The sequence below is a fragment of the Ctenopharyngodon idella genome, chromosome 7, assembly GCF_019924925.1.
Source record: "Ctenopharyngodon idella isolate HZGC_01 chromosome 7, HZGC01, whole genome shotgun sequence".
NCBI classification, from domain to species: Eukaryota; Metazoa; Chordata; class Actinopteri; order Cypriniformes; family Xenocyprididae; genus Ctenopharyngodon; species Ctenopharyngodon idella.
Window position 1 is genome coordinate 15,170,441 of NC_067226.1, and position 19,349 is coordinate 15,189,789.

At 37.9% G+C, this 19,349-nt stretch overlaps 1 protein-coding gene across 2 annotated transcripts in view; it reads right to left on the reverse strand.

The window, feature by feature from the left end:
• Nucleotides 1-19,349, reverse strand: part of cdh8 (cadherin 8) — a 96,353-nt gene that overhangs the window by 39,988 nt on the left and 37,016 nt on the right. For both annotated transcript variants that reach the window (XM_051899867.1, XM_051899868.1), the window contains exon 3: nt 9,238-9,532. In XM_051899867.1, coding sequence (XP_051755827.1) covers nt 9,238-9,532 — 295 coding nt within the window. The remainder of the gene's footprint in view (nt 1-9,237; nt 9,533-19,349) is intronic.

Sequence of the window (19,349 nt, forward strand, 5' to 3'; positions counted from 1 at the left end):
GGTTTCAAAGAAAACGTGCTGAAACCAGTACTACAGTAGCACATTTATAGCACAAATTGCTTACATCTTATTCACCAAGGCCATTTCAACTGAAAATCCATTTCACTCACACCTGTTGCAAAACCTCTGGGGATTTATAAGTCAGTAATATAAATCTAATAGTAACTGTGGAAGACAGTCGGGCTTTATATGCAAAAGGATGCAATAAGAAGTCCAGCTTGTTGTAATTGCAATGGCTTGTTTCTGAATATACTATGAAACGAGACGAAAGGGAAGGGAGTGAGATATTTTTACAGAGAAAGGATCAATATATATATACAGACACACACACACACACACACATACACAGTTTCAAAGTAGAAGCAGTACACATTTCTGCTGACCACTACCTCCTGGTCTTTTCTGAAGATCGCTGGACGTGGTTTGGCTGCAGTAGGTTAACTCACTGACCCTCAAACCCAGCTGAGGCCATGGGCAAACCTCAGCGTGGAGTCTGAGCAGCAGATGTGCTTCCGCAGTGGCCCAGCTGCACACCATGTTAAAGGCCCAGCACCCCCTACTTCCTCTTCCATCTTCCACCGCCACAAACCAGATTACATGTTCAAGTACGAAACAGTAAACCTTCGGAAACTACCAGAGAAATATCACAGCTCACAAAATATGTTCTAACAACGTTTTGCTAGCATTCCCATTAAGCTATGTGAATGTTATTTCTGTTCTCTGAACGTTCAAAACATCCAGTTCTTTAAATATTTTTGGGTTATGCGAATGTTACTGGCCTTTACCCAGGGCTGTACTGCTACGAAAAAATCGTTCTGTGCGATGAATAAATTTACCACAGTAGCACGCATGAGATTTACAGTTTTGCATGTTGTTGCATCTTGTTTCTGTGAAGTGAAAGTTTGTTTTGTGCTTGTTAGTGTGTGAGGTTAATCTAGGGCTGCACGATTAACCGAAATTAAACCAAAATCGCAATTTGGCTTAGTGTGATTATGAAATCACAAAGGCTGCGATTTTTATATGAATAAATATATGTGCAGCGTGTTTCATGGTGAATCGCAGCACTGTGATCAGAGTGGATCAATGTAAATACTGCTCTATCTCTGCAGGCACTCTGAGTTTGAGTCTCTTATAATGGGCATTTGAACAAGCAACAGGTGCCAAACATCTTTCGAAACTTATAATGTGAAGCGTTTACAAACCAACAAAAGAGAACATTTAACTGAGTGTTTGAAATAACTTCCTTTTGTGATCTGACGTGGCTTCACATCACAGAATGAGGCAGAATGATATTATCTTAGAGTATTCTATACAGTGATAAAGGCTATGTTGATTAGCATTGCATTATAAATATACTTTATTCTAATAAAAATACACAAGCTGTCTAGAAGAACGATAAACCATATATTGTTGCAATTATATGTTTATTGTCTTAATGTTTCATCAGTCAAAACGTGTCTATCTTTTAATATGGTACAGCGATAGCTAGATGCTTTTGTTCATATAAGAGATTTCCTGGAAAGTCATAAGATTTATTACTTCTATGAGTTTCACTTGTGGACTTTCAGCACCCACCAGTTACGAGTATTACTGAAACAGACAGTACATTACGTGTGTACTAACTAATGCTCACAACACACAGTTTTGGGTAAAATAAATAAATAAATAAATAAATAAATAGGAAGAAACTTTTCTCCAGTGTAGTGTACAGTAGTTTTCTCTCTCTCAGTGAATGCATAAGATTTTCTGACAATAATTAAGAAATTACCATCAGAGATGTTCATCATAAGAAATCAAGTATTTTCATGGTCTTGACAGGAATGAAGTCATTAGAGATACTGACAACAAAATAGAATTATTAAGAAGCTGGTAATTGTATACTGCCTATGGCTCCGACAATTTCATGTAAAAGCAGTCTCTAATATTAGACGTGATACTGAATGTAAACACATACCTCAGTGTAATTAGATCACAACTCAAAATGCCCAAGAGTGTTAAAGAGAGGCTACAAAAGGAGAGGAGTTTATCTGCAGAATGTTTAAACTATTAAAGCAGGGTAAACTTGGAAGCAGTTTTAATAAAGTAAGCCCCTGACAGGTTGCCCTGTACATTTCCGATAGCAAACCTTTTTTTTTTTTTTCCCAGTTGTTTGTTAAACTTTATGTGAGCATACACTTTATGTCCAATTCACATCATGGCTCAACTAATGCTACAGCTATATTTCTTGGAGAGATTTAAGCATATCTATAAACTTTTAAGCCAGACATAATGTCTGCTTGCTCCTGGGTTGGCAGCTGAGGACGTCTGCTCTGAAGGCACTAATTTGTCAGATGCAGGGGTGAAAGTAATTCAAAATGTATATGTTTAAATCATGAGCTTCATCCATTAAAATATGTACTTCCAAGTACTGAACAAGAGTTAAGAATTAAAGGAATATTACAGGTTTAATACAAGTTAGGCTTTCATTCACAGCACTTACCGCAAAAAAGAAAAAGCAAAAAACTGTTACAGTGAGGCACTTATAATGGAGGTGAATGAGGCCAATCTGCAATCATTAAAATATACATGGTCCCTATCAGTCAGTCATGTTCGGCATTATGTCAGAATGACTGACGAATTGGGATCTTGCCTGACAGCCTAATCACCTTTGAGTGTAAACAAAGCAAGCCAATGGACATTGGTGAGCGAGATTTGCATTGCGAACCGTGGCCCGCGAAGTATAAGAAAGCTCACTGCACTGGCTCAGTTAAGTTTTGCGCTGATGAGCAGCAATTGTGGTGCCAGGTGTCAATAACACTGGGAAAGCGTGCCTTTTCCAAGTGTAAAGGAATGTTACGGAGGCCACATCCTGCCAGTAGGGAGGTAACATGTGGAGTTTACACATATGGACTGATCATTAGGCAGTGCTACATATGGAAGGTATCTGTGGTAGATCCAGTGTTGCTAGGGTGGAGTCAATACCGGCAGAGACGGAAGAGCGGGCTCTTCCAAGGGAAAGACACAGGCTCGCCAACAAGGAAGCCATATCATGGAAGAATACACATGTGGGATCACCTGAATGAGGATCACAAGCTGACCTTCTGGGCATACACACGAGTGCTAGACCTAGCATCTGACGCCTCTGCCACGTCTGACTGCCAAGGGTGCTGGAGGAACTCCACGTAGGGTTCATCAGTTGGGGAACTCATAAGGCCCGTATCCCATCCTAGAAGGGGAACGGCACTGCAATCGAGTCACCGAGCTGGTCCTTGTGCTCACTGGCTACTTGCGGTGAATACACGGGTGGACACAGGCTCTACTCCAAGATTGTAAAACCTTGCAAATGTGTAAGGTGTTGCCCAGCCCGCAGCCCTACAAATGTCTGTCAGCGACAGGCCGGTGACAGTCACCCAGTGTGTGCCACGTTGCCATGCCAATCTCGGGACTCGGTCATGTAGCCAGTGCTGAAGTGGCCTCGTATGAAGCAACCCGAGCGGCATGACTGTGGCTGCGGATACCATATGCCCCAGGAACCTCTGAAACAGTTGCAGTAAAACCGCCATCCTGCCTCTAAACGATTTCAGGCAGTTCAGCACCGACTGAGCACGTTCATGTGTGAGACGTGCTGTCATGTTGCTCAAAACTGAGAAAAGAGATTCTCTGCACAGGGGAGAGTTTGCTCTTTTACTAGTTGACCAGAAGCCACAGATGGCTGAGGTGCCTGAGCACCAGGTCCCCAGAGAGGACCAAGGGCCACCTCTGTGACTTTCGTGAAGACACAAGGCGACAGGGACAGCCGGAAGGGGAGGACTTTGTACTGATATGCTCTTCATACTGGCTGGAGGGACCAGTTCTATCGCGTCCTTCGGCAGTAGGACTGTGATCTCTACACGCAGGACAGGAGCATCCTTGCTCGCCACTGAGGTGAACCGGACACCCTTGAACCTGTGGGGAAGCAGAGCATACTAAATCGCATAGCTGAGTCTGATAGTCCAAATGAACCAGCAAGATGGGCTGGGAAGCGCTAGCCAGGATGTACAAGCAGAACCAGAGAGACTATAGGTGTACTCGCAGTGGGGCAGTGTGGTTTGTGCACAGGGGCCCGACCTGGAAGGCACAGTGTCCTGGAGTGGGGACTGAGTGTGCAGTGCAACACTTACCTGGCTCCACGGGTGGGCAGGGGGTGTTGCAAACTGCCATCTGCGCCTCACTGCGTGGGTAAGAGGGAACAGCAGTGATTGACTGACACTCTCTGCGTTAAAGCCCTGACATGTCCCGTCGCCACGATTGTTGTACCACCACTGAACGGCCGGGACACACCATCTCGGCTCCTTAGCGCAAAACTTAACTGAGCGAGTGCAGCGCGCTTCCTTATATAACCGCTTTGCTGGGCGCAGTTTGCAATGCAAATCTCGCTTATTAATGTCCATTGGATTGTGTTGTTTAGAATCAAAGGAGATTGGACTCTCAGGTGAGATCCCAATTCGTCAGTCATTCTAACATATTGTCTCTGTTCCCTCCTTCAGGGAACGGGACTTACACAAGTAACTCAGACGTTTCATTGCATAGCCACAAGATGTGTGCATTGACATGATGTGTAAAGTTATATGCAATTTTTCAATTTCACTGACAGCATAACCATAAAACAATGATAATGACAACTTATAGTTTAAATAATAGACTTCTAGCAGAAGTAATGTGTTTTTAAATGGTAAACTTTATATTTCTGCTTTTAAAACTTGCAAAAATTGGCCACTTTAACTTCCATTGTACGTTCCTACGTAAGTATTTATTATTAATCAGAGGACATGTTTATTATGGAGCCATTTGAAAAAAAAAAAAAAAAAAATACCTTGGACTTTTGACAAACATGCACAGGAATACATAAATGTAAAATAAGCCCATTTAAAATGATTCCAATAAGTTTTAGCATATTTAAGGCAGTGTGCAGACTGTAAATGTACATGGGCTGATAGCTTAAAATGTGTGAGCAGTATGCTGGATATGTGTTATCTATTTCCATAAATATGTCTCAGAAAATAGCTTCCAAATCATTGTCAAAAATCCCCCTGACAAGACCTTATTTATTTTTTACCTGCCAGGAATATGGCGTGCATAATCAGAAATGTTATTAGAAGAACAGACCCCTCGCCTGTTAGCCCTGTTACCGGAGCTCGTAATAACTCTGAAAATGCAAATGAACTCTGGGTAATCTATTAACGTCACTTCAATTTTATATCAGCACTCCAATTTAGCAGATCCTGACACATTCCTGCGCACTGTGTCTCCGTACACGGGTTCATTTTGCCAGGAGAGAGCGGGCACACAGCAAGCAGGGCGGAGGAGCCATGTGCCATCTGTCTATTCCCGACTTTATTACCCGACTCCATAATGAAGCCCCCGTCGCCGAGGCCTCACACACACTCGACTTTCAGATGGCAAAAACAACTTTTCCGGCTTTATTTTTCCTTGTAGCAATTATTGTCATTCACACCTTCTTCCGTGAAAGGGAGGCAGTATGGACGACTCAATGTTAATTACCCCAATAGTCACTTCAAGTAGACTTGCTAATTTCAACAATGTAACAATCCTCTTGTCAGCAGCAGAAGGCAGGGAGCTTTGTAATGCCAGCATATGGTTTGAAGACCTGATGAGGGAATTCGCCTGCTTGTACTGGCCTTAGAGTCAAAGACCCCATTAGTGAAAAAACAGACTCTGTAATCCAATGAGATTTGTCCAATCCATGCAAATTAGTTCTCATTGTCCATTGTGGACAGACCGACGTCAGCAAGTAATAGTCTTAATAAGTTAAATTGAAAAATGAGATAATCTCATGAATATACATACAGTATTTTAGAGGGAAAACTATCATCCATGAGCTTTCATGAAATGTTTAAAGTTGAGAAGGTGAAGAATTTTGTCTCGCCTCACATGGCCTTTCGACTCATTTATTCTTTGGTCTCTTGTGGCTTTGATGATCTAAGGATCTTAGAGATTGCTGACAACATTGCACAAAGTCCAGTAGTAGAGAATGATTTGTATTATATGTATTATATTGTATTATATTGCATTATTTTATATATACATTTACTACCCAACTAACCATAGTTAATTATGTTACCATTGGTTTCTATTTCTCTTCAAGTGGGTTTATTTTTCATTATAAAAACACTATTATAAACTAGTGTTGTCACAACACTGCCATTTTTTTTTTAGCTTTAATACATTACCTTGAAAAAATATGAATATTCAATATTATTATATAGTATTACATAGTAATATATTCAATACCCGATACCACAGCAAGTTAATTTACTTTTGACCAGTCAAATATTTTTCTTATCTACAGAAACTGTTCGAGAAAGTATCAATACAGTGGAAAATGAGCAATGTTGGGGGTAACACATTACAAGTAACGCAAGTTACATAATCAGATTACTTTTATCATTTAACTAGTAAAATAACACATTACTTTTAAATTTACAACAAAATATCTGAGTTAGAAGTAACTCAAAAAAATAAGTATCGCAAGTTACTTTGTTTTCCCTTTTATTGGCTGACACCTGTCCACATGTTGAGAGAAATTGAGGGTAAGTGCCGAAGCATGTGCGCTGTGTAAACATGATGGTTATTGTACTAGACTAAATGTGAGCATGCATTTACTCATCACTTGCACAAAAACAGATTCAGTATTCCTCAAAATGAATAAAAACAGTGAAATGCAAACTTTGAATATTGCGCAAACATGCAATAATTAAATATGTTAAATTACACAAATATACTTTGTGTAATATGTATTTGATCTCACTTTATTAACCAGTGTCATTTTGCTGCTGACCTTTGATGATCCAATTCAACCACACTAACAAGTGATTTTTATTTTTATTTTACTGCTGAAGTAAGAGTGTTGAACTTGCTTCTCCTGCGTCATATTCTTCTGCTGACCAGAATGACAGCACAGCTGAAAGGCTTGTTTGAGTTGCGCCCTCTACTGTACAGATGTGAATTTGCTCTTCCTTCAGCCTGAGGCTTATTCCTTTCACTTTTGGTATAAAAGGGCCTTTACATTTGCTAAAACTAGAACTTTTGTGTTTTTGCTATTAAAAACAAACAAGCAAGACCAGCCAAAGAGAGAAAAATAAATACAAAAATAATGTAACATTACTTTTAGAGTAACACAATATTGTATGCATTACTTTTAAAAGTAACTTTCCCCAACACAGAAAATGAGTATTGAATACTGAAGCCAAATATTCATTGAAATATCAACATTCTGACAACACTATAACATACACATCATTATAGCCAAATACTATGAGCTAGAACACAAATAAATTAACACAATTTAGTTTGGCTTCCTCAACTGAACTTCAGGAACCCAAACGAACTTCACAACTTCTTCAAAAAACTTATTGTCAGACCTTTATTAGAAAACAAAACATGTGACATCAGCGTGAGAGGTAAACTTCTGTGATTTGTGTACATGAGACAGGAAATAAAAGAGGCTTCCTTATTTGTCTGTTTGTTGTTTTTCTCTCCCAGCCAAAGAGCTTTTGATTCTCTCTATGAGTGTCTCCCACAACATAAATACTTTATAAGACCAAAACAAGTCATTGAGAATGCCTTTCAAGCAAACAAGAGAACATCAGCTAATGTTTAATTGATCAGCTGTGACAAAAGGAAAGAACAATCGTGAAAGAATTCAACTTCAGGCATCTTTTGCTGTATTCCCCTTCCTGCCCTCCTCCACCACTGTGATTTTCACCCTCACCGTCTGCTGTATCCCACACTTCACTGTCAAATCCCTCAGAAAACTACAATGAGGATTTCAATTGAGTGCATTAGTCTGAAAGCAGAACAGAGAGGAAGACTCTTACCTATAGCTCCAATTCTGAATGCTCTAAGTGCTCAGAAAATATAACAAAGAACAAACGCAGAGGAGAAAATGCCCATATGAAGAAGTCAAGGTTTTAAAGGAAACAAGGAAGCTCTGTGTTACACATGACTGGGTTATAATGTACCTGAAGAAGAGCAATATTCCCCCAAATGCATTCTACACTTCAAAAGTAAGCCTTTGGTCAGGAGTTGTAAACACTTGAAGCACAGGGCAGATTTAGGCCCTGTCCCAAATGGCACCCTAAACACTCATGGCCTTCCTACGAGTCCGCACTTTCGTGACGTAACGTCGCTTTGACTGTCGGGAAGAAGTCTGCCGCGGAGCTCGCACCAGTGCGGGCTCAGCAAAAGTGCACATCGAGGGCACATATCGGCCGCAAAGGGGGCGCTCGCGAGCACCCTTCTGAAGCCTAAAATTGACAAATGGGACACCCTACGGTCTTGTGGACTTAACGGACACGCGCACGCGGCAGCCATAGTAAGTCCACAAGACCAAAAGTGCATAGAAGTGTGCCATTTCGGAAAGGGCCTTAGTCCTGTTTTCCTGGACAAATTGACATTGATCATTTTTTTAATGGCACTTCCTGTAACTCCAAGTTCTCTCATCCACAATCTATTAATGGATATAGTTATCCTCTCTGCATTACATTACTTCATGTTGTGTATAAACCATCAACCGCAAAAACAAAACACATCATGAGTTTAGATGGTTTAAACAGTCATTCCTTTGTGTAACACAACATTCAGTCACAATTGCAGCACCACACGGCTTTCGAAAAGTCATGGGGGTTATAACGAATCCCTAAAGTGTCACTATTATGAGATTCCCTTCACCGCCTTACTCATATTCAAGATCCATCTCAAGGTCAGGCTCGGGATAGTACGGAGAAATCTCACACATGCTTTGTCAACTGAGCATGAGCTCTATTTAAAGCAAGTCTTAAGGAGACATTCATTAGAATGCATGGCTACAAATGCTCGAGAACTTATGAATACATTACAGTGTGTAGCTGTATAAAAGAAAAGAAAAAAAAAAAAAAAAACGAACGATACTGGACAATCTCAGTGGTGGACCACATTATGCTTCAATTTTGAACTGTGTTCCCTGGTTTGTGAGGTTACAATATGACTATGGACACCAGCATACACATTATATATTGTTGTATCATTCTCCAGACACAATAATGAGAAATTTCTGTCATTTCATATTTCTTTTTGTCTATACTTAGATCATGACATCTCTATTTCTGTTGCTTGTATATTTTGTCAGAGCTTTTGTCTGCCTCATTTCATTGTGAGATAAAGGGCCTCATGTCATTGTGCAGCTGAGACAACTGGAGATGATGAAAGGAGATCACTCACCCACTTGGGACATCTCTGGCACTGAACCTTTGTAAGGCCCCTCAATGAACTGTGGGGGGTTGTCATTGATGTCTTGCACTTTGATGATGAACTCTGACGGTGGTTCCAGAGGTTGGTCGGAGTCTCTGTCGATGACCTGTGCCGTGAGCGTGTACTCGGCCTTCTCCTCTCGGTCTAGCCTTTTCATGGCGTGAATGTCCCCCGTCCTCTCGTTGATGGCAAAGATGGTGCCCGCCCCTTCCCCTGCCAGCACATACTTGATGTTCTTATTCCCCACGTCCAAATCTGTATGGAGCTAAAAAGAGAAACAGAAGAGGAGGTTTGAGGCTACTTTCAGACGTAGCTAATACCACTCGAGCAGGACCAGATCAATGCCTGTAATCAATCACATAAAAGAATTAAAGCCCACCGCCAAGTGCAGAGCTGCATAGTCTCTTCGAAATGTGAAATCTCACAGTCAAAAAAAAAAAAAAAAAGGCAGGCTAAGTCCTGGATTTCCAGGTAATGCTTGGGTTGTGTATCCCATCTATCTGTCATTCACTTCTTCATACATCGCTAGTAGAGGGTGGAGGTCAAAGCGTTCTGCTCACACCTGCCTCAGGGCCCTGTTACAAACTTGAAACCAGTCATCAGGTCACAGTTCCAGAATGAGAAGGCAATTGGGCTGTGCAAAAAAAAAAAAAAAAAAAAAAAAAAAAAAGTGTGTGTGTATCTGCCAAGCAAAAAGGAAAGAAGCTTTAAAAAAATTCCCACTTTTATTTTTAGCTCACTTTTCTTTTTTTTTCTTTTTTATTATTATTATTATTTTTTATTTTTTTTTTTAGCTTTCCTGGGTTTGTAGTATTTTTCCCTTACAATGCATTCATTGAGCATTTTTTCTATTTTAATAATGAATGACACTAAAAACAGGTATCAGTGAAAGGCAGTTGGGAACTGGAACAACAGTGAAATGAGTTGAATCACCGATCATCTGCAGTTCACAAATCTTATCTGTTTATGTTCGATTCAGGTATTGCACTTTCGTTTGCATTGCATCAAGTATGAAATTGTTATGTTGAAAATCTGGAGAAGTGTGAAATGTATAAAATTCACTACTATTACTATTACTATACAACTATTTTTTTTAAAGAGTGAATTTAATAATTTTTTTCAGCAAGGATGCCTAAAATTGATCAAAAGTTACAGACATTTATAACGTTACACAAGATTTCTATTTCAAACAGGAAAGTAAAAAAACAAACAAACAAAAAAAACTCTGGTTTCACAGGCAAGGCTTAAGCCTAGTCCCAGATTTAAATGCATGTTTGAGCTGCTTTAACCGAAAGCAACTTGCACTGACAAATCTTGCAGCACACTTATCATCTGAAACATGTAAGTACTAGCAACTTTACATGGCCCCTCGCTTTAATGTTAACCTAGAAAAAATGTGGGCTATTGAAGTGTTTGTGCGGAGCGTGAATTTAAGCTAAATAGTAGTGTGCTTACTGTATGACAGCTAACATGGAGGTGCCGGTGCAATCACTTGCATTTTTGGTCATACAGATAAGAGTAATAGGTCTTTTGAATATGTGAAGACTGAAAAAAGAAAACTTGCCTCACAGACATGAAAAATATTATCTATAGAAAGTGAAATGTATACTTTTAAATTAACCAATTCAAATGGAAAACAAATATTTTCAGGTTATGTAATCAGTATGAAACGGGGGCATAGGCTTCAACTTCATCACTGCAGCCGAAAATACAGAAAACACTAGTTTATCAATTAATTATTAAAATGTTAAAGCAATCTCCTTGCTGTTTTTCCCCGACACATTCATAATCATTACTTCGACCGGTGCGCTGTGGCAAGCTTTATGTGTGCGCTTGCGCACTGATTAGCATATGTAGGCATTAAACCCTTATGGAAAGAAAATATATTTCCCTATATATGAATGATCAATATATTACATGACTTACCAGTATATTTGAAAATATATCGTAAATATATTATATTACAATATATTATAATATATTGAATAATACATAAGGAATTGCCGCTTTTCATATATTGAAAAATATGTGATAATATACTTACTAATATATCATAATGTATGTAATTGTATATTCAGTAATATACTTCATAATATATAGATTTATATGTGATCAGATATGGTACTGCATGCGTAATATATTGCAGATATATTTACTCATGCAGTATAAACACATACAGGTGCTGGTCATATAATTAGAATATCATCAAAAAGTTGATTTATTTCACTAATTCCATTCAAAAAGTGAAACTTGTATATTATATTCATTCATTACACACAGACTGATATATTTCAAATGTTTATTTCTTTTAATTTTGATGATTATAACTGACAACTAAGGAAAATCCCAAATTCAGTATCTCAGAAAATTAGAATATTGTGAAAAGGTTCAACTTTGAAGACACCTGTTGCCACACTCTAATCAGCTAATTAACTCAAAACACCTGCAAAGGCCTTTAAATGGTCTCTCAGTCTAGTTCTGTAGGCTACACAATCATGGGGAAGACTGCTGACTTGACAGTTGTCCAAAAGACGACCATTGACACCTTGCACAAGGAGGGCAAGACACAAAAGGTCATTGCAAAAGAGGCTGGCTGTTCACAGAGCTCTGTGTCCAAGCACATTAATAGAGAGGCGAAGGGAAGGAAAAGATGTGGTAGAAAAAAGTGTACAAGCAATAGGGATAACCGCACCCTGGAAAGGATTGTGAAACAAAACCCATTCAAAAATGTGGGGGAGATTCACAAAGAGTGGACTGCAGCTGGAGTCAGTGCTTCAAGAACCACTACGCACAGACGTATGCAAGACATGGGTTTCAGCTGTCGTGTCAAGCCACTCTTGAACAACAGACAGCGTCAGAAGCGTCTCGCCTGGGATAAAGACAAAAAGGACTGGACTGCTGCTGAGTGGTCCAAAGTTATGTTCTCTGATGAAAGTAAATTTTGCATTTCCTTTGGAAATCAAGGTCCCAGAGTCTGGAGGAAGAGAGGAGAGGCACACAATCCACATTGCTTGAGGTCTAGTGTAAAGTTTCCACGGTCAGTGATGGTTTGGGGTGCCATGTCATCTGCTGGTGTTGGTCCACTGTGTTTTCTGAGGTCCAAGGTCAACGTAGCCGTATACCAGGAAGTTTTAGAGCACTTCATGCTTCCTGCTGCTGACCAACTTTATGGAGATGCAGATTTCATTTTCCAACAGGACTTGGCACCTGCACACAGTGCCAAAGCTACCAGTACCTGGTTTAAGGACCATGGTATCCCTGTTCTTAATTGGCCAGCAAACTCACCTGACCTTAACCCCATAGAAAATCTATGGGGTATTGTGAAGAGGAAGATGCGATATGCCAGACCCAACAATGCAGAAGAGCTGAAGGCCACTATCAGAGCAACCTGGGCTCTAATAACACCTGAGCAGTGCCACAGACTGATCGACTCCATGCCACGCCGCATTGCTGCAGTAATTCAGGCAAAAGGAGCCCCAACTAAGTAATGAGTGCTGTACATGCTCATACTTTTCATGTTCATACTTTTCAGTTGGCCAAGATTTCTAAAAATACTTTCTTTGTATTGGTCATTAGTAATATTCTAATTTTCTGAGATACTGAATTTGGGATTTTCCTTAGTTGTCAGTTATAATCATCAAAATTAAAAGAAATAAACATTTGAAATATATCAGTCTGTGTGTAATGAATGAATATAATATACAAGTTTCACTTTTTGAATGGAATTAGTGAAATAAATCAACTTTTTGATGATATTCTAATTATATGACCAGCACCTGTATATAGTACAGTATATAATGTAACACATTTCTTATATTTTATAATAATTTACATTTTAAATGTTCCGTATTTTCAAGTTAGTTAACAAAAGCACACCTGCATGTACTAAAACTTCTACCAAAGAGACGATCACTGTGCTATAGAGTGCACAGCCGTTACTTTTTAAATAAAGTTATTATAGTCTTAATGGTGTTCAACCAATCATCAACCTAACCATAGGCTCTACTCTTCAGCACAATGGTAACCCCAATAACTCACACATACCAGAAAAACTTCCAAAATAATACAACTTTAAACACTAACAGATCTCCCCCTATATCAATATTGAGCAAAACACAGGAAATAGCACTCAATTTTAACATTTACTCTCTTTTAACAGTCAGAAGCAAAGCATGCTGGGAACTAGAAGTCTGTTGTAACCACTGATTGTAACAAATTCCATGGATGTGTGTATATATCTGTGTACAATACATTCACATTTATATGGGAACATGTATGTGCAATATATGTACACAATAAAGGATAAGACTTTATGAATGTAATGCTATTTTTGTCTTCATTTATAAATATTTTATATGTATCAATATATAGCCATACATGGTCAATGCATATATTGCAGTATATTGAAAAATATAAGCACTAGTTTCCCATATATGGAAATGTATTATGTAATATATCGCATTATATTTTGCAGTATATTCCCATATATTTTTGTTCCGTAAGGGAAGGCTCTTTATTATGATTTAAATGATTTATTAATAAATGTGTGATTAGTCGACTAATCGCTCAAAATGAACGAGTCGACCAGAAAAATCTTTAGTCGAGGGCAGCCCTACTAATAATATTACAAGTTTATTTCTTGGAAATGCACATTTGACAGTAAAGCGCTGAGCTTGAGTTGAGATGCAGATGAAATTAACTTTTATTAATATTAATGTGCAAAAACCCTATTTTTATAGGGAAAATTTAAATTCTACTGTTATTAAATGTACCATTGTTCTTCTATAGGGCTGCAACAACTAATCGATAATAATCGTTAATGAAATCATCGACAACGAATGTCATTATGGATTAGTCACATCTGCCCATCGTGCACGGAAAATTTCTGCCAGTCATGTCAAATTACAGCACTGAATAATGCATTTCTATGGACAAAATTCATCTAAAAATAGTGAAGGAAACAGTGAGCTGCTGCGGGAAAGGTACCTGATCCAAGCTGCCCAAAACATGAGAATTATTATTTATTTTAAGCTTCAAGCTAATGCAATACGTAATGTTTAACAGTCAGTTTATTATCTTAAGTGAACTATACAAGAATACTCTAAACATTTTGCTAACAAAAGTTTTGTTGACCTTACTTAGATTCTCAAGTATTTGTTAAAAACTTGTCCAAATGTTGTCCCAACTTTTCAAATCGAGTTATCTGAGCAAACAATTTTATATTAAACAATGTTTTGACAGTTCGCAGCATGCACTGCAGCTTGAAAAAAATGATGTGGTAACTATTATTATTATTATTATTGAAAAAAAAAAAAAAAAAAAAAGATCATTGCTTTGCATTTACTGTCATTTTATGCTGCTGCTGTTGTGGTCACTGTTATTTAGCTGTCATAAGTTTTGTTGATCATCAGTATGTTTCAGATTTGTGTGTTGAAGTATATGTGCATCTCATTGCAACTTTTAATATATTTGCCAATCAGGGTGAAATGTTTGCCTTTAGTTTTAAGGGGCAAATAATGTTTATATCATGTAGTTAGTTTTTTAAATCAAACATGGAGATGAAAGTACAAGGATTGTAGCCCCTTGCATTGATAAATGCTAAACAATCTATAGTTTCCTTGACAATAATTTTTAAATTCAAATGACTGCCTGTTACTCATTAGTGGAACAGAAGTATTTAAGCTGACTTTAACTGGAGCGAATTAGTTGAGTTAACTTAACAAGACTGAATGGTTGCCTTATTTTTTCAAGTTAGATCAACCTTTTTGTACAGTTTAAAGGGTTAGTTCACCAAAAAATGTATTTTCTGTCATTAATTACTCACCCTCATGTAGTTCCACACCTGTAAGACCTCTGTTCATCTTCTGAACACAAATTAAGATATTTTGATGAAATCCGAGAGGTTTTTTTTATCCTTCATTGAAAGCAACAAAATGACCACATTCAATGTTAAGACAGTCAATGTGACTGCAGTGTTTCAATAATGTTATGAAGCGACGAGAATACTTTTTGTGCGCAAAAACAAAACAAAAATAACAACTTTATTCAACAATTTTTTCTCTTTTGTGTCATTCTGTTACGCAGCTGGAGCAGTGCTGCGTTTCCGTGTTTACGTCCAAACTCCGGCTCATTATTGGCCGGCTCCTGTGTCAGCAACACACGCATGCCTCGTGCTGCTCATGTGAACAGGCGTTGGCCAATACTGAGCCGCTGTTCGGACGTAGAACCTGGAAGAGCTGTAACGAAAATAACATAGCAGAATGAGAGGGGAGAGACGAATTTGTTGAATAATTTTTTTTTTTTTTTTTTTTTACGCACAAAAAGTATTCTCGTCACTTCATAACATTAAGGTTGAACCACTGCAGTCACGTCGACTACTTTAATGATGTTTTTACTACTTTTCTAGACATTACATGTGGATAAAAAAACCTCTCGGATTTCATAAAAATATCTTAATTTGTGTTCTGAAGATGAAAGAAGATCTTACAGGTGTGGAACAACATGAGGGTGAGTAATTAATGACAGAAATTTCATTTTTGGGTGAACTAACCCTTTAATAATATTTCACAATATTGTTGTTTTACTGTGTTTTTGATCCAATAACGGCAAACCTGGTGGGCGTAAGAGACTTCTTTCAAAAAAAAAAAAAAAAAAAATCTTAGCCAAACTTTTGAATAGTCTTCAAATGATCTTCTTTTGTATTCCACAAATAATAATTAAAGTCCCCCTGTGATGAAATTTTCATCAAGTTTTAAATGTTGTTTATATGTCTATGTGGTGATTTCAATATGCTTTAAGACAAACCATGTTTAAATTCATAAGTCAACACCATTGCTGAGTATTTTCTCTTTAAAACTGCAGTGATCTAAAAAAAAAAAAAAAAAAAAAAAAAAAAAAAGAAAATTGAAATTGTTTCTGACTTCACAAACTACCTTGCAACCAATCGCATCAACGTGCGGCGGGCTTTTAGCATATCATTAACTATGACCGCTCTGAAGTGGGGGAGTCTCGAGAAACCAGGTTATCCCCGTACATTTTTCTGTTGATATGAAAATCAGGTATATTTAGCAATATAGTGGGTGTATGATGTATATTACGATGAATATGATGTATATGTGTATATGATGTATATGATGAACTATATGCCTTTCTCCACTGATGCTCTAAGTTGTTAAGTCTAAGTCAAAACATTTCTAAGAATGCTGATTTTTAGATGGCAGACTGAGATGGTGAACAGGAACATGGTTTATGTAACATTAGCAACACATTACTAGCTGTTTGATAATGTAGTCTAGCAAAAGGCTAATCATATTAACTACTATTATGTGTCCGAACGACATGTAAAAAGCAATACCATTGTGCAGCGTTTACCTCAAAAAATTGGCCGAGTGGATCTCTGAGCTCGTGCGAGTGAGTGGAGGTGGGGCTAATTAGCATGTTAATAGATCTGTGTATACTAAATGAAGCAAGGGTATAGGAGTTACATTTAAGCTATTTTAAGCCATGAAGAATTTTTTATTTTTTTTTTCTCCACAGGAATGATTTTGATGATCAAAGATTAGTTTTAAAGGATAAAATTATTGACTACACGGGGATTTTAAAATATATGGGTTCAGAATGACATGAGGGTGAGTAAATAATGAGATAATTTTCATTTTGGGTGAACCATGGCCTTAACATTTTTTTTTCTCCCAAAAATTACATCAATACTGTAGCTACATATGGCAACTTTAGTTCAATTTCATTGAGGCGGTAATATATACAGCCTGGTGTGAGGTGGAAGTACACTTGATACTGCAGTAACAAGGAGAGCATGAGCTTTGAAATGCAGACTTCATGACACACACACAAAAAAAAAAAAAAAAAGGCAACTGCTTAATAACTATGGTTTTATGCATATGTTGTCTCAGCGGTGCCGTTTCCAGACACTGACAAAGCACACACACTTAAATTGTCACACCTTGCACTTTTGTTCTCCTAATTGTCCTATCATTCCACATGAAATATCTATCTCATTAACACATCAGCTTCACAACAGTCCTCACTCTACGAAAACCCCTAAATGAGCCCAAATTAATGATGTGCTTTTTCTGAAGGGAAACTTTTTTTTTTCCTTCCAGTGATTCTCACTTTATACATTTGATAAAATGAATGATATATATATATATATATATATATATATATATATATATATATATATATATAATTTTTATTATTACTATGGACTTTGCAATTAACAAAATGTCACAGCTGCAAACTTCACTTCCTCCATTTGTTCACCCCTATGCCCTATGTATACAGACAACATTTCAAGCTTGTGCTCACACCAGTCCCATTCTGACGAGTGATCGCTTAATCTCAATGTGCAAACAATCGACTGAAAGTACGGCTGCAGAGGGGAAGCAGTCAGTCCTTATCCGGGTTGCCAGGGCAACTCCGGTGCTCTAACATCTGACGGCATCCATATTTTTTTCCAAAATCTTTTAACACACATACAGTATAATGTAAAGGGGTCTGGTAATGTTTTTGTGCATAGCTTTGTTTAAATACTCCCATTTACATGAAGAAAAAGTTCCTGATCATTCCATTAAAGCTAAAAAGGTGAAAGAAGGCCAAAGAAAACAACAAAATCACAATGTTACATTGAACTCAAAAGAGATTTGATTGAAAACTTTGAGTATGACACTGAAAAAATATGTAGCTAAAGAATAATGGCAACAGTGGGATATGTAAAATCCTGGGCAGTCTTAAATCTGGCAGCACATTCTGGATTAGCATTCAGAGCTGCCCGACTGGAGCCGAAGAGAAACAACAGTAGGTTTTACACCCATCTCTCCCTGTACCACTGCCGTGGAGTAGAGCTTTTATTGTCAGTTCAGGAGAAAATATGTCACTGACTGCTGGAGATGAACCTTTACAGTAGCCTGAGGAACAATCAGCGGCTCCATAATGACGACACCTCAATCCCCTTACGCCTACCGGCTGCACACTAAAGTACAGCGTTAAGCCGGACATTGCAAATTAATGATTTTGTCTCCTGTCAGGGCAAGTGGCAGAGAGGACGTGAGTGGAGAAGAGAAGATTCACATCACCTACAGAGATATCACTCTGTCACTCTGCTTCAAAAATGTCAGCGGAGCCCCAAACCAAGGACCATCTCAACGGTCAATTAGGCATGGTTTAAGTATAGGGCTAAGTGAACTGTGAATTTGACCATGTGCACCACAGTTTGTGCATAGTGCCTACTAAAAGGGTTCGTGGACATGCATGTTGCAAGAGCAAATTTGCGTAATGGATTTCAGAAGTGATGCCATCTATATTTTAACAGCCACTAATGACATTAACTTACTTCTCCTCATTATCAGCATCACTATAATTCATGTCTATGCTATATATGCAATATGTAGTACAGCATGCCTTCCCTACTATATTATCTTTCAATTTTGCCTATCCTAATGAAGTTTCAGCCCTTGTGTTTGGCACGTGGTGCTCATGTGGGAGATGTAGGTTCAAATCTAGTCATGTGTCGCGTCCAATACTCATTTCCCTCCTCCCCTATTATTTCTCAACTCTCTACTTTCACCATCTGCTATGTAATTTCACAAACTGAAACTACTAATAACTGCAAGAATATTATATGATTCAACAACACTATTCTTTATTTATTAATTATGGCTTTTATTATTATTATTATTATTAAAGTGTATTACATAAGTCATTCCAAACCTGTTAATATATCTGTTTATTTATCATTATTTATGCATATGATTTATGCATACAATTTGCTTCTCCTTCTCATATATAATTTATTCTGTTTCAGACATTAAAAATGGGCATTATGGAAAAAACTAAGTGTAGATATTAGGGCTGAGTATCGACACAATTTTCACGATTCGATTACTATTCACATTCTTGCGATTCGATTACAATTTTGATTCGTTTCGATCCGATACCGATTATTTTGGATGTAGTATATCAGTTACAGTACATAGCAAATTTTCTAGAGGAAAAAAATCTCTCAACTAATGCTGTAAACTACCCGTGGGAGTCAGTTGGCACTACTATAATAATATTGAAGGTTA